At 39.4% G+C, this 19,660-nt stretch overlaps 1 protein-coding gene across 17 annotated transcripts in view; it reads left to right on the forward strand.

Annotated features, from left to right (window-relative positions):
• Window positions 1–19,660, forward strand: part of Afdn (afadin, adherens junction formation factor) — a 135,729-nt gene that overhangs the window by 44,842 nt on the left and 71,227 nt on the right. For 14 of the 17 annotated variants that reach the window (XM_045159414.1, XM_045159420.1, XM_045159418.1 and 11 more), the window contains exons 6-9: window positions 8,876–9,033; window positions 12,993–13,104; window positions 14,856–15,023; window positions 17,445–17,489. In XM_045159414.1, the coding sequence (XP_045015349.1) occupies window positions 8,876–9,033; window positions 12,993–13,104; window positions 14,856–15,023; window positions 17,445–17,489 (483 nt within the window). The remainder of the gene's footprint in view (window positions 1–8,875; window positions 9,034–12,992; window positions 13,105–14,855; window positions 15,024–17,444; window positions 17,490–19,660) is intronic. The other 3 variants (XM_045159426.1, XM_045159432.1, XM_045159431.1) reach the window with 1 other exon arrangement.

Genomic DNA, 19,660 nt, shown 5'->3' on the forward strand with positions numbered 1-19,660 from the left:
AACCTCAGAGTAGGACCTGAAATTTGGAAGCAACTAGAGGAAAAACTAGAAGTAGGGAATATACTCCCAAGATACAGGAATAGGTAAGGACTTCCTGAATAGGACTCTAGTCACTTAGTAAATGTGCCAGACTTTCAACAAATAGGGTCTCATGAAATTAAAGACTTCTGTACAACAGAGGAAACTCTCCTTTAGTGTAGAAGCAGCCTGTGGTTTTCCAGTTACCAGTCTACTAGATAATATATAGACTTAATAAAGATCTAAGTGGCCAACATCCTTATCCACCAGGGAAATGGAAACTACTTAGAGATTCTATTTCACTCTAGTTAGAATGGCTAACATCAAGAAAATATATAACAAATGTTGGGGAGCATGTAGGGAAAAAGGAACTCTATTCACTGTTGGTGGGAGTATAAACTGGTATACCCTCAGTGAAATTAGTGTGGAGGTTCTTCAAAAAGATAAAATTATGCAGGCATAATGGTGCACGCCTTTAACCCTAGCACTCGGGAGGCAGAGGTAGGAAGATCACCATGAGTTCGAGGCTACCCTGAGACTACATAGTGAGTTCCAAGTAAGCCTGGGATAGAAGTGAAACCCTACCTTGAAAAAAAAGAAAAGTAAAAATACACATACCATATCGCCTAGCTGTACCACTCTGAGCATGTACCCAGAGGACTCTATATCTTGCTATACAGATACTTGCAAGTCCATGTTCACTGCTGCTTGGGAGCTAGGAAGTAAAACTAGACCAGATCTCTACCACCCAGTTAATGGATCATGAAAATGTTGTACACATACATAATGGAATGTTTTGTAGCTATAAAGAAAAATGAAATTTGCATGGAAATGGACAGAACAAGAAAATATTATATTGAGTGTGATACTGGTACACTGCGTGTTCTCCCATATGCAGATCCTACCTTCAAATTTTCAGCTACTTGCGTTCAGCTTGGAGTGCTTGTAGAGGCCAGGAGGTAGAAAAGGGCCACAGAGGAGGGGAAATTTGCTGGTTCATTTTGGTTTGGTGGTGGTGTTTGCTTTAGAGGTTTGCCTCTTTAAAATTTAGAGTTAATAGTATTAAAGTTACATCTGTGAAATGAAATACATTTAGAGTAGCCCAGCTTCTGCCCTTTGTGTATGGCATATGGTTTTCCTACCTTGCTTTCCCTCTAGGCAGTGGGCTTGTCCTGAAGTTGAATATTTATGAGGAAAACAGACTATAGAGAATTAAAATAGTTGACATTACTGTTGGAAATATGTATTGGTTTTGTATGTTTTTAGATAGTTGACTTAAAATTTAGGACTAAAATGAAATTGTATATAACAAAGAAAATATTTGTTATAAATTTACTATAAAATAGTTTTACCTCTTAAAAAACATCACAATCTTGGAATTTCAAAAGCACCACCATCCTAAAGAGCTATATCATCAATCTAGCCTTCCCAAAAATGTTTGGTGAAATGCCATCAACTTTGTTTCTCTCTGAACATTAACCTTCAGGTGCTTTAGACAGCGGTGTTACAGTGCCATCTTCTGGTCACAGGAGAGCTCACTTGTGGGAAGGGGTGGGGGAAAGAGCCAACCCATTAGGATTTGTACTTTCTCTACAGCTTTGTATATATAGTAGTTTTGTTTGAGAAGAATCACTTCATTCAGGACCTTATCTCTCAAATCTATACTTCAGTAAAGGATTTCATGAGCTGTCCAGATTGTTGAGTAATCATCTGATGTGTACGTGGAACAATTCTGTGCTTGGGCTTGTACTTGTGTGTGTTTGTGGACAGTACTGCTGTGTGTTTTGTCAGCAGTTCTCTGGTCTACATTCAGGAAGTAGGGTCCATGGACGATGTCCTGCAATGCAGGGTCACCTGCTTCTTCCCCATGAGAGAGATTCCTACTGTGTTTGAGTGCAGGGTGCCAGATAGTCCAGATGGGAGTTAGGCCCCACCGCTCTCTTGCTGCTTTAGTATTGTGCACTTGCTTCAGCCATGACACCTTGAGACTGGTACCCAAATGTAACCTGTCATGTTTTATTAGGATTTAAAATTACTTATAAACATATGCATTGGGGGGTAAAAAGAAAAGGATTTAGAGAGGCAGAGAAAATAAAAGGAAGAGGAGAAGTAGAAAAAAGATTTTTAAGAGGAACACTGAGAAATACCTTTGCCTGCTAACCATGTGGCAATCCTGAAGGTGTTTCTGTACTGTGGAAGAAGTCTGACATTGTTATTAAAATGAGTGTCTGAGACTCAAGTAAGTGTTCAGGGTATGTGCCTCATGGTAAAGACAGCTTGCTCAGATTATCAAGTCAATCAATAAAGCATGAAATATGTTGCAGTGTGGATTCAATTGCAACATTGTGGTGTGTTTTTAAGAAAATAGTGAGCTTATAGCATGCCACGTGGCCAGTGCCCCCCAAGATACTCTTCTTGTCCATTGCCATTGGAGGCATTACTCGTTGTTCATAAACTTCCAAGGAGCTTTAAGCTGGGGATGTAGAAAGCTTTCACTTTAGCCTCAGCCTCAGATTTGGGGAGATTTCTAGGGAACCTGAGAGGAGGGCACCCTTGAAGGGAATGTGGTTGGACATTGCATGCCCATAAAAGCATTGGCCATATGAATTTGTGAGCCTTGGGTTTCTTGTCCCAGATGGAAGAAAGAGCCATAAAGAGAAAGCTGACGAATACGGAAGAGGCTAGAAGTCAGGATTTTATAACAGACTTAGTTTTACTAAATATGAAATTAGATAGATGTTAATGAACTGTTCAATGAGCAGCATTTGGAGGTGGAAGATAGGTTCTTTTAAACATGTCATATGCGGTATTGGCAGGATTTGGGATGTCTTTATACTGGTTACTCAGTGACTAGATCAAATACCTGCCCGGCAGTGTCAGGTGGAGATGAAGTTGGAGTAGGCTGTGTGATTGAGAGGCATCATTGTTCTGTATGGATGAGAATCATTGTATTGAAATTTCACAAGTCACAAAGATTTAAGGCCATCATTACTAAGAGGAGCTAACTAGGTATGGTGATACCTCTTATAATCCAAATATTTTGGAGGCTGAGGCTGGAGGACTGACAAGTCTGAGGCAAACCTGAGCTATCTTGTGAGACAATCTTTAAAAAAGAAAAGAAAAACACCTCACTCTTTGCTATGGTTGACTTTTTTTTTTTTTAGAAGATTGGAAAATGTAAATAAGCATTATTTAAAGATTCACAGATTTGAGCTAGGCCTCAATCTCAGTAGTTGAGAACTTCTCTCTTATAATGTACACATAGCCATGGATTCAACCCTTAATTAAGGCAGGGTGGAATTGAAGTATTTTTCAATTACATGCTCATGTCTGTAATTCCTGCACTTGGGAGGCTGTAGGAGTAGGATTGCCACAAGTCTAAGGTCAGCCTAGACTGCATTGGTTCATGCCAGCCTGAGCTACATGGTAAGCCTTTGTAAAAACAAAACAAATGGTATTTAGCAATGGGGGAAAAAAAAGACCCAAAAATATTAGGAGGAGAAACAGCAGAATATCAAAGCACAGATCGTCTATTAGGAGGAGAGGGATGGTTAAAGACAAAAGATACATTTTGTGTGTGTGTGTGTGTGTGCGCGCGCGCGTATTACCCACGAAACTGAGAAGCTAAACATTGTTAGGAATGGAGCTGTTATGGTTAACTAAGAAGGTCAACAATTCAAGATTAAGTTAAAGTATTTTTGTCCTATTTTAATAAACAAGTTACTCACATATATTCTATATCTTGATAGCCTATAGGCTGGAGACAGCACCCTGGAGTACCTCTGCTTCTCTGTGAATGGCAGTGAAGGCTATCATTGTCATATTGTCCCACTCTAGTACTTATTCCAAGTTCTGATGATATAACTTTCACATACTCCTCAGCCAGGTCTCAGAAGCTGGTGAGGGTCCTGATTCACAATAGGTTTTACTCCAGAACTTGTAAAACATGTTAAACACAGGTTTGTTCACTCTGGAATATCTTCAAAGTATAACTGACCCCAAAACATCTTAGATATCTCAATTGGTTTGTGTGGCATAAATGTCCTGTTACCTTTTTTTGTTTCCTCATGGGGAAATTCATTAATAGAACTGGAAAGTGATCTTTCTCCTGCTTCAGTTTCTCAGTACACAGTATAAGAAAAAGGAGGTCACTAGAGTAAAGAGTGTGGGCCTCAGGTTAGGGCCATTGTACCCTGTACCTACACTGAGTCTGTTTGTTTATTCACGTTCACAATGCAGAGTGATGGTGATGCCTCTGTCAGAATAGAATGGAAATGTGTAGTTACACAAATAGAAACTTAAAAATGTTAGCTCTTGACAGGTATGGTCGTATCAACCTTTAATCCAAGTGTGTGGGATACCGAGATAAAAGGATGGCTCTTAGTTTGCGGCCAGCCTGCTACTACAGACTGGCTGAGAGTGAGACCCTACCTTGAAAAAACAACCACCAAAAGAAAATGTTAGGAGGCTGGAGAGATGGCTTAGCAGTTAAGGCATTTGCCTGTGAAGCCTAGAGACCCAGGCTTAATCCCCCAGTACCCACATAAGCCAGATATACAAGGTGGCACATGCATCTGGAGTTTATTTGCAGTGGCTAGAGGCCCTGGCATGCCCATTCTTTTTTGCTGTCAAATGAATAAATAGCATATTTTTTTAAAATGTTAACTGTTTTCCTGTCAATGTTAGTTTCTTCCATGTCAACTGGGATCTGCACTTTTCTGTTCTGCTGGTACCATGATATAAAATTGTAAACTAGAAATCTTTTTTTTTTTTTGGTTTTGTTTTTTGTTTTTCGCAAGTAGGGTCTCACTCTAGCTCAGGCTGACCTGGAATTTCACTGTGTATTCTCAGGGTGGCCTCGAATAGAAATCTTTTAAATTGGGCTGTATCCTTTATGGGAATGCTTAATACTCACTGAAAAACCAAATCTAAGATGTTATAAAACATTCGGATGAATAATGAAAGTAGTCTCATCCAATAACTGGATTTCTTTGGATATATTTATATGAATTTTATATTTGCCTCATCTTTTAAAAAGTTTTTTATTGACATTTTTCATATATGGAAACATTTTGATCCTATTCCCTATACTTTACTTTTCTTTTGTTCCCTTCCCCATCTCCCTTTGACTGAACCTTTCTTTTCAATTAGTCCCTCTATTTTTACATCTGTTTTTTTTCTTTTTTGCCCTCTTCCATCATACATGATGATATGTTGATGTGCCCAATATTGTACAGATCTTATGCAGGTAACAACAGCACAGTGAGGTCATGAGTGCAATGGAAGACAGTGCCCCTTGATAGAGATGTATCATCAGGTGCAGAGCACTTAACTGTCACTTCTCAGCAATTGGATGAGTTTTAAATTCCCCTAAGTATCACCACATCTGCACAAAGAAGCTTCTCTGATCAAAAGTGAGAGCAGCACTATCTATAGGTATACATGTAAATACTTAAAGACAAATAGCAGTAGTCATTTTCTTCCTAGGACCTATGACCTTCCCAGCCACTTAGGCCCACCATATTTATAGATTCTGGGGATTTAACTGAGATCATGTTTGTGAGGCAAGAACCTCATAACTGAGTTATCTCCCTCCCCCCCCCCGCTTCTTTTTTTTTTTCAACCTGTGCTTTCTCTTTTACATTGCTAACTTTGATATCCATGTCCTCAATTGATTTCCTTCTTTTTATTTATTTATTAATTTTTTATTAACAACTTCCATCATTGTAAACAATATCTCATGGTAAAGCCCTCCCTCCCCTCACTTTCCCCTTTGAAACTCCATTCCCCATCATATCCCCTCCCCCTCTCAATCAGTCTCTTTTATTTTGATGTCATCATCTTTTTCTCCTATTATGATGGTCTTGTGTAGGTAGTGTCAGGTACTGTGAGGTCATGGATATCCAGGCCATTTTGTGTCTGGAGGAGCACATTGTAAGAAGTCCTACCCTTCCTTTGGCTCTTACATTGTTTTCTGCCACCTCTTCCACAATGGATGTTGAGCCTTTTGTTCTGGAATGCCCTTTTTTCTCTGTCTATTTGAATGGATAGCTTTGCAGGATAAAGTAACCTTCGTTGATGGTTGTTACCTTTCAGAACTTGGAATACATCGCTCCAAGCCCTTGTGGCTTTTAAAGTTTCTGTTGAGTAATCTGCTGTGATCATGATGGGCTTGCCTTTGTAGGTAACTTGATTTTTCTTTAACTGCTTTCAATATGTTTTTTTTTTTTTGTTTGGTTTGTATGTTTGGTAGTTTAATTATAATATGGTGAGGAGAGGTTCTTTCCAGGTTTTGTCTGGTTGGTGTTCTGAAGGATTTCTGTATCTGCATTGGCATCTCTTTCCCAATTTGGGGGGAGTTTTCTAATATGATTTTATTGAAAACATCCACTATGCCTTTGGAGTGAAATTCTTTTCCTTCTACTATACCCAGAATTCTTACATTTGATCTTTTCATAGTGTCCCGAATATGTTGAAATTCCCAATCATACGTTCCTATTAGTTTGTCTTTCTCTTTGTTGGACAGTATTCGATCTGCCACCTGGTCTTCTAGTTTAGATATTCTGTCCTCTCATTCATCCATTCTACTGGTAAGATTTTCTACAGAGTTTTTTTAATTTCATTGACTGTGTTGTTCATTGCTAGTAATTCTGACTAGTTTTTCTTTATTATTTCTATTTCCTTCTGTATGTCTTCTATTGACCTCTTTATTTCATTAAATTGGTTTCCTGTGTTTTCTTCGACTCCTTTGATTTCCTCTTTCATTCCTTTGATTTCCTCTTTGTCTTCTTTGAGCATATTTATAATCATTCTTTTGAAATCATTCTCAGGCATTTCCTCTAACTCAGTCTCACTGGAGGTCATTTCTTATTAATAAATACTTTTTGGTGGATTTAATATTGTCTTGAGTTTTGGTGTTTCTTGTGTTATAATGTACATATCTTTACATCTTAGATTAAGTTAATGCTTGGATTTTCTAGTTAACTGCAATATTATTAGATGTATCAATCAATCTGATGTTATGTATCTTCAGGGTAGGAGCTTAAGGCGCTAGGTGTGGCTTTTAAGACTCAGAGTATCTACAAAAGTGACCGTTGATATTGGGTTTGCCTGGTATGAGAGTATTAAAGTAGGCTGAGTGGAACAAAATACAGGCAGATTCTAAAATTTAACTAAACAATGCAATGAAAAACAGCACAGAGTATTTATGTAAGGGTAGGTATTATGACAATCAGATCCTCTAACAAAGTCATAGTCCCTTAGGGTGTATGTTGCCCACACCTGTAATCCTGTCAACAAGGATGTTAAGATTTGTGGTCTGTTGAGCATTCCAAGTCAGTTTGTGACCAAGTGAGACCCTTCCCTAATGAACAACAGAAGAGGAAACAAAGCCATTATAAATCAGGAAACAACAAATAACAAGCCCAAAATATAGCTTATTTAAGAATGGCAAATCCGACCATCCATCAGATTTAATTTATAATTTATCCTGATATGGAAGGTGCAATTAGCATTTCCAATTCAAGCGTATATATCAGGCTTATTTGGTGGGTTTTGACCTGGTGTAATTCCAGTTACCTTTGGGATGATTTTGGTCTCAGTTATGCTACATTCCTGCTTGGGTCCCTCTTTGATGCACTGTGGGTTCAAGTAGGCTGGCTGGGTCACTGGATCACGGCCCTGGTCACTGGTGCTGGGTGCTGTGATCTTCCTTCCCCAGGTCTTTGGTGCTTGCTGGCACTTGTGCTGGAGGTGGGGGAGGGGAGGCCATGGATGGTGTCTCTAGTTCTCCTGCTGGTCCACATGATCCTCTGTCTCGTGATCTGCTCCTCTGTTGGTCGCTGCAGTCCTCCCTTCACGTTTCTTGAGTTTGAGAGGAGCTCCGGTTTAAGTGGAAAATCCCCTCACCGAGCTTTTTCTGCAGCTCAAGCCAAGCCTTGCAGCTGTGCCCCGCGGACCTGCTGCCGCCCTGGACCTGGTGCCGCTGCTGCTGCTGCTGCTGCAGCCGCTTCTGCCTGCCTGTGTGGGCTGTAGATGCTCTGCATCTCTCCTACTTACTTACTACAGTTTGTAATTTCTTATGAACCTCACTTTTTAGTAGAAGAGTGTATTTCACTGGGTTTTTTTTTTTGTTTTTGTTTTTGTTTTTGTTTTTTTTGCCTTTTTCTCCCCTAGGGTGCTTTGGCATGGTTCATACATTGCCATCTTAACCAGAAGTCTGATTTTCTTGTTTTATTCACCTCCTTGAATGCTTTTTTTCTTTTAAAGTCCTTGGTCATTTAAAAAATATTTTTATTGATTTATTTGCAAGCAGAGAGGGAATGAAAGAAATAATACCTGAGAAATTTCACAATGTTCTATTCTGGCTGTATCCCCTCCACTCTGTAGAATAGTTTACAGCTAAACATACACACTATTTTGTAGTGCTTGGGATAAAAAAAAAAAAAAAAAGCAGGTTGCATAATCCCACTGTAATTGCAAGTCCCTCATGGAAAGTCTTTTAAAAACTAGGTTTGTTGAGTGGGACTAATATATAACTTTGTCTGAGCTTTGATTTGCTTCAGATTGAGGTTCAGAAAGTAGAAGTGAAGGAAATAAGCCTTTGTGCTGTATTCATGGGGGAAGTGGGGACAGAAGAGTGCTGTGAGGCAGAGAAACTCTAGAGTACTTTCTTTCCACTGTCTGGAGTGGAAGTCATCCTGGGGGTGTCACTAGGTTAGTCTCGGAAAATGGAATGAAATGGCAATTCTCAATCCATTTGTACGTGCCCTGCTCCTAAGCAGTTGCAAATGTTAGCTACCTCTATCGTTGGCTTACAACAAAGTTATATTCCAGGATGTTAAAATATTTTTTTCAGGTGGAACATTGAGAATATATGCGGATAGTTTAAAACCAAATATTCCCTACAAGACAATCCTGCTGTCTACTACAGATACTGTAGACTTTGCTGTTGCTGAAGCTTTAGAGAAGTATGGTCTGGAAAAAGAGAATCCTAAGGACTACTGTATTGCCCGGGTATGTAACCATAAGTCACTATTTTCCTCAATGTCACTGGTGCTAGGACTTTGCTATTAAAGGAAGACTATTCTTTTTATTTGTTTTTTAATTTTTAATTTGTATTAGCATTTTCCATGATTATAAAAAAAATCCCATGGTAATTCCCCCCCCCCATTCTTTTTATTTTTAATTTGGTGCTAGGACTTTGCTATTAAAGGAAGACTATTCTTTTTATTTTTTTTTAATTTTTAATTTGTATTAGCATTTTTCATGATTATAAAAAAAATCCCATGGTAATTCCCCCCCCCATTCTTTTTATTTTTAATTGAGAACTTTGTTGTGTGAATATATTTCATATCAGTCATCGTCCTATCAGGTTATGCTCGCATGTTTCCTTTCCCCCAACCCCATTCCTCTATGAACCATGAATGTGCCAGTCAGTCTCTGTGTGTTGGGAGGGGATCTTTCCACCCTGTGGCTGTTAGGTTCTTTGCACTCCCTCTTCCACAATGTTCCCTGAACCTTGGAGAGTGTGTTATAAAGTCTCCTTGAGTGTTGAATTCTCAGCAGTCTCTGATTTTCTGCTTTGAAGAGTTTTGAGTCTTCTAAAGGAGGTTCTCAGTGAGAGCAACTTTCTCTGTAATATTTTCTGGGCCCTTGGAGATGTGATAGAGATGACTCATCTTGTGTTAGACATTCAGTTTTCTTTTTTTTTTTAAATGTTTTTTAGCTGGGCATGGTGGTGCATGCATTTATTTTTTTTTTAATTTTTTTTTGGTTTATTATTATTTATTTATTTGAGAATGACAGACAGAGAAAGAGGCAGAGAGAGAGAGAGAGAGAGAGAGAATGGGCGCGCCAGGGTTTCCAGCCACTGCAGACGAATTCCAGATGCGTGTGCCCCCTTGTGCATCTGGCTAACGTGGGTCCTAGGGAATCAAGCCTCGAACCGGGGTCCTTAGGCTTCACAGGCAAGCGCTTAACCGCTAAACCATCTCTATCTCTCCAGCCCGACATTCAGTTTTCTTGTCTTGTACTACTGATGGGTCTTGCTGCCATCTGTAAAAAACAGTGAGAGCAGCATGGATCAAAGGGGATAAACACTTAAAAGACTTTCTTTTTTATAGTCTGTGGCTTTTACTAACTTATACACAAGTATTTGTCTTCTGTTTTGTTGAAGCCCTAAGTTAGACAATACTTGCCGTAATAATGTCTGTCAAAGTGTCTGGCCATCAAAACTCCAGCACCACATTCATCAGATGGGTGATCTTGACAAAGGTGACTAATCTCAGGTGACTAATTTTGCCATTTCCATCCACCTTATAGTATTTCAGGATAGCCAGCCTAACCTCCTCTTTCTTGGAGTAGTGTAAAACTTCCTTTTCCTTCCTTCCTTCCTTCCCTCCTTCCTTCCTTCCTTTCTTCTTCTTCTTTTTTTAATTTACTTGAGAGAGAGAGAAAGAGGCAGATAAAGATGAATGAGCACACCAGGTCCTCCAGCTGCTGCAAGCAAACTCCAGAAACATGTGCCACCTTTTGCATCTGGCTTGCATGGGTCCTGGGGAATCAAACCTGCGTCCTTTGGCTTTGCAGGCAAGTTCCTTAACTGCTAAATCATCTCTTCAGTCCCTTTTTCCTTTTTTTTTTTTTTTTTAAGTACTACCACAAAGTCTCAACAAAAGATGAACAGTGCACCCCTTTTGAATGTTTTAGTCAGAGTTCACCCAAGTTTTAAGTTGTTACCAGCAAAGATCAGCCTTTGTTGATCAGGAGGAATTTCTTCCTTGTTCTGGGTCTTGGCCAGGGGTTCAACCTCAAGCATGGTGGTCTTCCCCATAAGGGTTTTAATGAAAATTGTATCTTGGTGACGACCCTACCACAAATGGCAGAGAGGATTAAAAGACTTTTGATGGGTATAACCTCTTCTTTAAGCCAAAGAACAGTGGAACTTTCCCTCTAGGGTTTATGACCCTCCTAGCCATAGGCTTGGTTCCCAGTACCAGCTATGCATTTCCTCCCACTGAGTGAGCCTCATATCTAATCACAGAGCAGTTGATGACCCCCATAGCCTTTGTACCACTTAGCACTGATGTGTACATCTTGCCTGGCTGGTTGATTTTGTAGCTTGTAGGATCCACTGCTTGTTGATGATGTTGGTGACCATTATCCTCCAGCAGCTCACATAGCACTTTCCAGAACTATGAGAGCTAGCTAACAGGGAGCTGGTTTCTGTCTATTAGTGTCCTGTAACCACAACGTGCACTATCTTCTGGGTCTTACCATTCAGATCTGGTGGGCAGCCGAGTGCTTTGACAATGACCTGCATTATTTGGAGGCTGAGGAGGGCAGGGAGTGGGGTTGGTTAATGGGTCTTCCTGACCAACAGCTCAGTGTGGGTGGTAACCCAGTTCTGGCACTGGGATTTACCAGCAGTAGCCTGTGGTTTTAGGGTAAAGCTTTCTCCACTCCTACAGGGTGCTTCTGCCCAAACTATCCCCCCTCTCTTATTAAGAGAGTTATATCTTTTAATTAACCAAGAGAAGGTTTCTGTGATACTGATTTATGCCATCTTTAAAAATGAAGAATATTCTCTAAGTCTGTTAAACCTAGCCTAGTTTTTCTCCCCACTGTATCATTTAGAGTCTGATGAGCTAAAGTCATGTATTAAATACATGTTTTTTAAAAACCAACAGCTGGACTGAAGGGATGGGTTAGTGGTTAAGGCTCTTGCCAACAAAGCCAAAGGACCCAGGTTTGATTCCCCAGGACCCATGTAAGCCAGAAGCACAAGGTGGCGTGTGCTTCTGGAGTTCATTTGCAGTGGCTAAAGGCCCTGGTGCACCCATTCTCTCTCTGTGTCAGATAAAAAATAAGTGAAACCAACAATAGGGTTGGAGAGATTGTTCAGTGGTTAAGGTGTTCCTAAGGCCCTAGGTTTGATTCCCTAGTACTCACATAAAGCCAAATGCACAAAGTGGTGCATGCATCGGGTGTTCATTTGCAGTGGCTAGAGGTGTTGGTATGCCCATTCTCTCCCCTTGTCTCTCTCTCCAGTAAATAAAAAGAATATTTGAAAAAACAGCAATATCTCATCTATTACAAAAGTAATAATGTTCCTTATATAACATTATAGATAAATGGATTTGAATAAAATAAAGATAATCCAAAGTTATTCTACCAAAGAATTACCACATCATTAGCATTTTCATAGCCATCCTTCCAGTATTTTGCATGTCTAGTGTACAGTCAGGGTTCTTTAGAGAAATAGAATCAAAAGAGAGAAAGAGGTGTGTGTATGGGTGTGCATGCTCATGCTATAAAATGGTTTATTAGGCTGGTTTACATGGTTCAAAACTGGATAATCCCATAATGGCCTTCTACATATCAGAGGTTCAGAGACCTGGTAGCTTCTCAATCTAAGATGCTGGACCCCTCAGAGTAAGAACGTCCAGTGACAGTCCTTGTCTGAGGCTGGAGGCCTGGCAGCTCATGTGCTGAATGAATGTAACATATCTAAATGAACTACGTAATTAAGCAGATTATAAGAAAAACTGTTATGGTTTCTTGTTTAATTACGTAGTTCATTTAGATATATTACACAATGATTCATTGTGTATGGTCTGAAAGCTTGTAATAAATTTCTAACTTTAAGTACTACATCTGAACTTTTTCCTTGAAAGTACTTTTTTAAAAAACATTTTGACAACCTTCATACCTATTCTTTTATTAATTTTTTCATGGCCAATGGAAATGTTTACAGTGCTTGGTCAGTTTAATTTTTAACTCATTTAAAATAATATTTTCAAGTCAGACATGGTGCCACATATCAGTACTTGGGAAAGCAGAGGGTGCTCATGAATCTTGAGGTCAGCCTAGGCCACAAAGCAAGACCCTGTGTCAAAATCAGAAGTAACAAACACTAATACTTTGTTTTGATACTAAATTGTAAATTTTAGGTCAATTGTTATGTTTATTAGGTTATGCTTCCTCCTGGAGCTCAGCATTCTGATGAAAAAGGTGCTAAGGAAATGATTCTTGATGATGATGAGTGTCCTTTGCAAATCTTCAGGGAATGGCCAAGTGACAAAGGTAAAGACTAAACATTAAGGGATAACCTCTAATCCATTGTCCAGATCCCAGCATGCTGTACCCCTTGTTTATCAGTTGACATAGAAAATGTGTGTGTGGATACGTTTGGATGGGTCCTTCTGCAATTTCCACCTCCTTTATGGACTCAGCAGCTCCTCAATAGTACTCTTGCCTGTGGATTCACACTCAGATCAACTGAGTGTCCTGTGCAGATAGTAACACAACAGGAAAAACCCACAGAAGCCAGATTAGCAGTGAAACCCTTAGCACACTGACCAAGTGAGCTGTATAATATTTGAACAAATTTATTATTACAAGGAAAGTAATTTGCATCCCTAAAGATTATTTAGTAACGGAGTCATTTCAGATGCCAGTTCAAAATATGTAGGACCAGAAGTGTTTCAGATTTTGAAATTTTTTTCATACTTGGCAGTGTCTGCTCATACTTTGAAAATGGGATCCAAATCTAAATAGAAACTTTATGCTTATGCACATTTTAGATATGTCGTCTGCAGATTATTTAGGTAATATTTTTAATGTGCCTGTATTTTGCTGCTACCTATCATGAGGACTGTTTGCTATCATGCTAGCATTCAAGAAATTTTAGAATTTGTAACATTTTGGATTTCAGAGTTTTGAATTAGGGATATTCAATGTGTAATGAATTCATACTTGTTACTATGCACTTTCCTCTAGGTACGCTAAAGCAACAAAGGTTGAAAGATGTGTTTTTTTTTTAAATTTATTTATTTATTTGAAAACGACAGACACAGAGAGAAAGACAGATAGAGGGAAAGAGAGAGAATGGGTGCGCCAGGGCTTCCAGCCTCTGCAAACGAACTCCAGACGCATGCGCCCCCTTGTGCATCTGGCTAATGTGGGACCTGGGGAACCAAGCCTCGAACCGGGGTCCTTAGGCTTCACAGGCAAGCGCTTAACCGCTAAGCCATCTCTCCAGCCCGAAAGATGTGTTTTTGATGTAAGACAGTTTCTAACTTAAAGATTGGTGTCATAACCGTTGCTTAGTAGAGTGCCTTTGGATTGATAAAAACCGAAAAATCCATTGCTAGTTAATCATATCAATATCAAATTGATCAAATATTAACTATTAAAGATCAAATAGAATGATAGTTTAGCGTTACCAAAACCCTGTATAAGTAGACGCCTAACTTCATTAAAATATTTTTTAGACTTTCCTTATTGATCAAATATTAACTATTAAAGATCAAATAGAATGATAGTTTAGCGTTACCAAAACCCTGTATAAGTAGACGCCTAACTTCATTAAAATATTTTTTAGACTTTCCTTAGACAATTGCAAAGCTAAAATTTATTTTTTAAATGGCTTTGAATTAATTCATTTGAAATTAGATAACTAAGATATATGTGTATATTTCTGTAGAAATGTGTTATGTGCGTGTATAAATTTATGTGTTCATTGATCAAAGGGTTATCTATCAAATAACCATTCATTTGTTCTTAAACTAATGCTGCACTGCTCACAAGTATATGGTATCCTTGGTGCCTATCTGTTAATAACAGATTATTTAACAACAAAAATAGTAATCTTTTCACATTGCTTGCTGGAGTTTTTCAGAGCACACCAAGAGACTATATCCTCTTTGAATAATAGTATAAATTGAATGAACTTATGCTCAGTTACTCCTTGGCAGATATTACTAAATTGTGTCTTTTTGTTAATGTTTGGACAGTTGACTCTCAGGTTAATGGTTGTATTGTCTCTATTCTAGGGATTTTAGTCTTTCAGTTGAAGAGGAGGCCACCAGACTATGTCCCAAAGAAAATGCAGAAGCATGTTGAAGGGAAGCTGCTGAGAGGGAAGGAGAGAGCTGGCGGGTCTGGTTATGGCTCTGCTCTTCCTGCTGAGAAGCTGCCTTACTTAGTGGAGTTAAGCCCAGGTGAGAAAGCTGGTCAGACCAAGAAGAATTAAACACACATGTGGATACTGGTGACTTGAACCCAGGCTATCAGGCTTGTAAGTGAGCACTTTAACCACTGAGTCATCTCCCCAGCCGGAGTTTTAAAAGTTTTAATGATTCGTTTTCTTTTAAAGAAAAATTTTCCAAAGTAATTTTGGTAAAATAGCTAATATACTAAAAACAAATGGAAATTTATTCTTCCTAGAACAGATTTAAGTATGTGTATGTGTGGAAAATATTATACTAATGTTTATGACATAGAAACAATGTCCAAAATGGGTATCCTTACATTTAACAGTGTTTGTGAAATCTGTTTTAGGAAATTGTAGGCTATTTTTAAACACCAGACTTGTTTATTTTCATGTTAATCTCCTAAATACATTGTTTGTAGAACTGCTACAAGCTAAAGCTGTTGTTCACATTAGCCTTCAGTAGAGAACGCACTGGCATGTTTCATGTATACATGCACCTTGTGTTGCATATATCTGCATATGCATGCTATATATGTCATATTTATTATTCAGCCAAAATTATGTCATTTTAATGCAGTTAAATCATTGTGTACTTTTGTTATTAAATATGAAAATAATATTTTATCCCCAGCCTATTCAGTAATTTAAGTAAAACCCAATTAGTAACTAGAAAAAAAAAATAATTGCATATATGTATGGCCCCTTGAGTCAGATTTTTTTTCTTGATTTTCAGTGTTTGTTTCTCTCTAAAGTTGGTTCCGTTTTTCACTACTGGCTATTCTAATTAAGTAGGGATTAGATACTGTGTTGGTGGCCCAACAATCTTAGGAAAAAAACAGCCAATCTACATTAATACAGGATAGAATGGTAATATTGTGATGCCACTCTAGTTTGGGTTGGAGGCAGTGAGGCTCTAGGTATTAGTTTAACATTTAATTATGCTTGAGGACCTGTTTTCATTGCTCAGCAGTTTGTGAGGAATATATATTGGTACGGCGTTTCCCCTCAGGTCACTGGCTTTGAAGTTTTATTTTCTCAGTGTAGTTTGGAGCTATGTCCCACTGTTAACTATGTCTGTAAAGTCTGAACAGTACTGATGCTTGTTTGTCTGTGGGAAGGAATAGCAACAGTAGATAGCTATGGCTTTAGGATCTGTTTTGGGCATGGAGTATGTCCTTTAAACAAATGTTGCACTACCACTAGAAACCTTGGTTTATTCCCCAGTTCAGTGTTTGACAATTGAAGAGTACTGGGTATTAGAGGGATTGATGGGTAACAGCAGGTAGAGTTATTTTCAAGTGAATGGTGTAAGTTGACTTGGGTGGTTACCAGAGAAGCTATCAGTCACTGTTCAGGCCACATAGAGGTAAAACACTGACTGCACAAGCCAATCCCACTCCATCTGGTACTGTGTATTTCCATTCTGACTGCTTTTACTTGTCTCTGATAATCAAATATGGAGAAATTTTTGTAGGTATGGAAACAAGATAGACCCTATATAAATATAAGTTCTGTACTATTTTTCACCAAATATTGACAACAGCATAACTGCATGCTCTCTGATACACTGCTTAGTACTCTGAATGCCTTTCTTAAGCTCCTGGTATAGGCAGAACAGTGGGTCTCAAGGTGAGTAGCTGCATCAGGTGATGCTTAGTGTCTGTCTCCAGTCCAAACTTCCAAGTCCTCTAGGCTTCTGGCTTCTGGGGAGAGCTGTCCTCATTACTGTACTCGTGTCTGGATGGTGATGCTGTCTTAAAGTAGGGGCTTGGTGGTGGACTCAAGTGCTAGGCCAATGTCTTTGTTATGCCAGAGCCATATTCTTTAGGTCATGATGTCTTTCTAGATCTAAGTTATTGTGTTCTATCCATATGCTGAGTGAAATTGCTCTACTTTCCATTTATGAGAAAACAATATTCATGCATATTGATTTGTTATGAATGGGTTAGGCCTCTATTTTTACTAGGCACATTGCTAGCCAAGTTAGTGCCCCAAGTGTGGAGGCTTTTCCAGGTGTAAGCTGGAAGTTTGTGAGATGTGTGTTTCTAGTTTTCTGGAGGAGTGGAAGTCAGGGTACTGTTTCTCTGCATTGGATCTGAACATGTTCTTTAAACAGAAGTCAGCCAACTTGAGCCTTCTATATGGTTCACTTATTGTTGCTCTCCTGATGCTTAGTGGCTTACCTATTGCCCTGCTATTTCCTTAGCAGTCTGCACTGATTTCTAAAACACTGATTGGGGTCTACTGTAGCCCTGACTGCACAGCTCTGAAAGCTAGTGGCAAATGTACCTTATCTTCCTTTGTAACTTGTCTCACTGAAGCTCACCCTTTGCGTCTCTTCTCCTCCTTCCCTCTCCCACGTGTTCTGCATGATCTCTGTCCTGCTGATGCTGCCTTCACCTGGGTCCTGGCATGTCTCTAACCCCAGGGAGAAGGAATCACTTTGCCTACTACAGCTATCACACTTACGAAGGTAACGCTATGCTTAATACTATTTTTGTAACTGGGGCACTAACAGAACCTCATGGGCAGATAATGTTGGCTGACCAGACACTGTATGTATTATGAGAGGTGTAACATGCTGTCATTGTCTTTGTATGTACTCAGTGTCTCAGGTCTAGAACTCATCTCATTTATTGGAAGCTGGTTTTATTGTTTTGCTTATCACATGTTCACCCTTGGAAGCAAACATAGGAAGAGGGTTGACTACAGAATTGTTGTAGACTGAAACCAAAGGGCCTTTCACCACTGTGGTTATGCTGTGCCTATTCCTGCCTGTTTCATACCGGGCCAAGTACCCCCACCTTAAGATCTGAACCTTTCTGATTGCTGACCTGACACCAGAAGTGTCAAGTGCCACATCTGACCTCATATAAAAGGTGTTATCAGCACCTGGGCACACTAAATATGTTATGTACAGTTCCCTGCAGGATATGTGTGTAAGATGCACTGAGGTTATCATGAGACTTATGTTTCAACCTGGCTTCTATATCCAAGGTATCTTGGGTGTATGTAAATATTGAAAAGTTGGAAAAACGATTGAAATCTGAATCACTTTTAGTCCAAGCATTTGAGGTAGAGCTTATTGTATGCAAGGCAAGTCTCTGGTCAAGTGTTATGTGTGCTGTAGAGCTGTTCAGAGCTGCCTGCCCAGACACATGCTCCAGATCTCCCACCTCTCCACTGGAGAGAGGCACTTGGATGCTGTGGGCAGCACTTAGATGTTTGCTGACTGCTTATTGGAGACGGTGAGAATGTTTGGAATGGACATGGGGAGAACACTTTCAGTCCTACCTGTGAGATCATCAGCTGCTTCTAGTCTGAAGCTGGTGTTGTTCTGCCTCAGGGAGAGGTAGAGGCACAAGCTCTTGTACTGCTGACCTGTGGCCACCACTAGGGTCTCTATAACCCATGTGGACCCATTGTTGGCTTTGTATTATCGTGAAGTGGCTCAGTAATTTCCACTTCTCTGCAAATTTCTGAACCTAGTGGTGCTGTAGAAAGGGTAACCCAATATGAAGGGAAGCATCATAGTCTATTTTGAGTGTCCAGGTTAAGCATGAATGTCTCTGAAATACTACATTTTCATCTTACCTTCATCCCAGATGTCATAGATTTCATAAATAGGAAATTGTGTCATTAAAATGTTACTTTGTGTACTTCAGAACAGGAATTCTTCCAGAACTTGCATATTCATGGGATCTTTTGTCTAAAAACTCAGACCACACCACAGCTGAGAAAACTTAGCAATCTAAAACTATACACACTGATGCCTCCAACATATTGACCTTCTGAAGCTCTTGTGGTTAACATTCCTGATTACAGTGACTTGAGATTTGAATAAGTGACTAAAAATTGCTTAGATAGTCGTGAAGCAGGTATAGGAGACTGGCTTGCCTTTTAAGGAAATCTTGCTTGGTGTATGTTCAACACTAGGTTAAAAATTGTGTCTCTGGCATAGATGTGGAAGCCTGCAACTATACCATTTTTTTAGATCCCTGAGGCATACTCTGTCTTCTATTAACTTTGCAGTTCAGAAATGTCTCAGTGAAAACCCTCTTGCACTAGCATTTGGGATACAGTGGGTGAAAAATGAGCCAGGCTGGAGGTGTGGTAGAGCTGCTTCCTATTCTCCTTCCTCCCCCTTACCCATCATATTAATTCTCAAAATCTCTGAAAAGTATTAAAAATAAGAAAGAGAAAAGAAAGCCTTCCTTTCTGCCCTTGACCTCAGTTCTGCTTGAGACAACAAAGTACTTTGGCTGAATTTAAAAATTTTTTTTGGTTTATTTTTATTTATTTATTTGAGAGCGACAGAGAGAAAGAGAGAGAGAGGTAGAGAGAGAGAATGAGTGCGCCAGGGCTTCCATCCACTGCAAAAAAAAAACTCCAGACACATGCGCCCCCTTGTCCTTCTGGCTAACGTGGGTCCTTAGGCTCTCAGGCAAGCACTTAACCACTAAGCCTTCTCTCCAGCCCTGGCTGCATTTTTTAAATGAGTGCTAGAAGGTGCTTCAGAAGACACATACCCAGACCTTAGTCCTACAAAGATCCAGGAATTCTGTGTGCGCTGGGAGCCTTGTACCGTTAAAAGCCTCATCAGTGATTCAGTTTTGCCCCATCAGTCATATTGTGCTGTGGGCT

This window comes from Jaculus jaculus, chromosome 9 (genome assembly GCF_020740685.1).
Source record: "Jaculus jaculus isolate mJacJac1 chromosome 9, mJacJac1.mat.Y.cur, whole genome shotgun sequence".
Taxonomy (NCBI): domain Eukaryota; kingdom Metazoa; phylum Chordata; class Mammalia; order Rodentia; family Dipodidae; genus Jaculus; species Jaculus jaculus.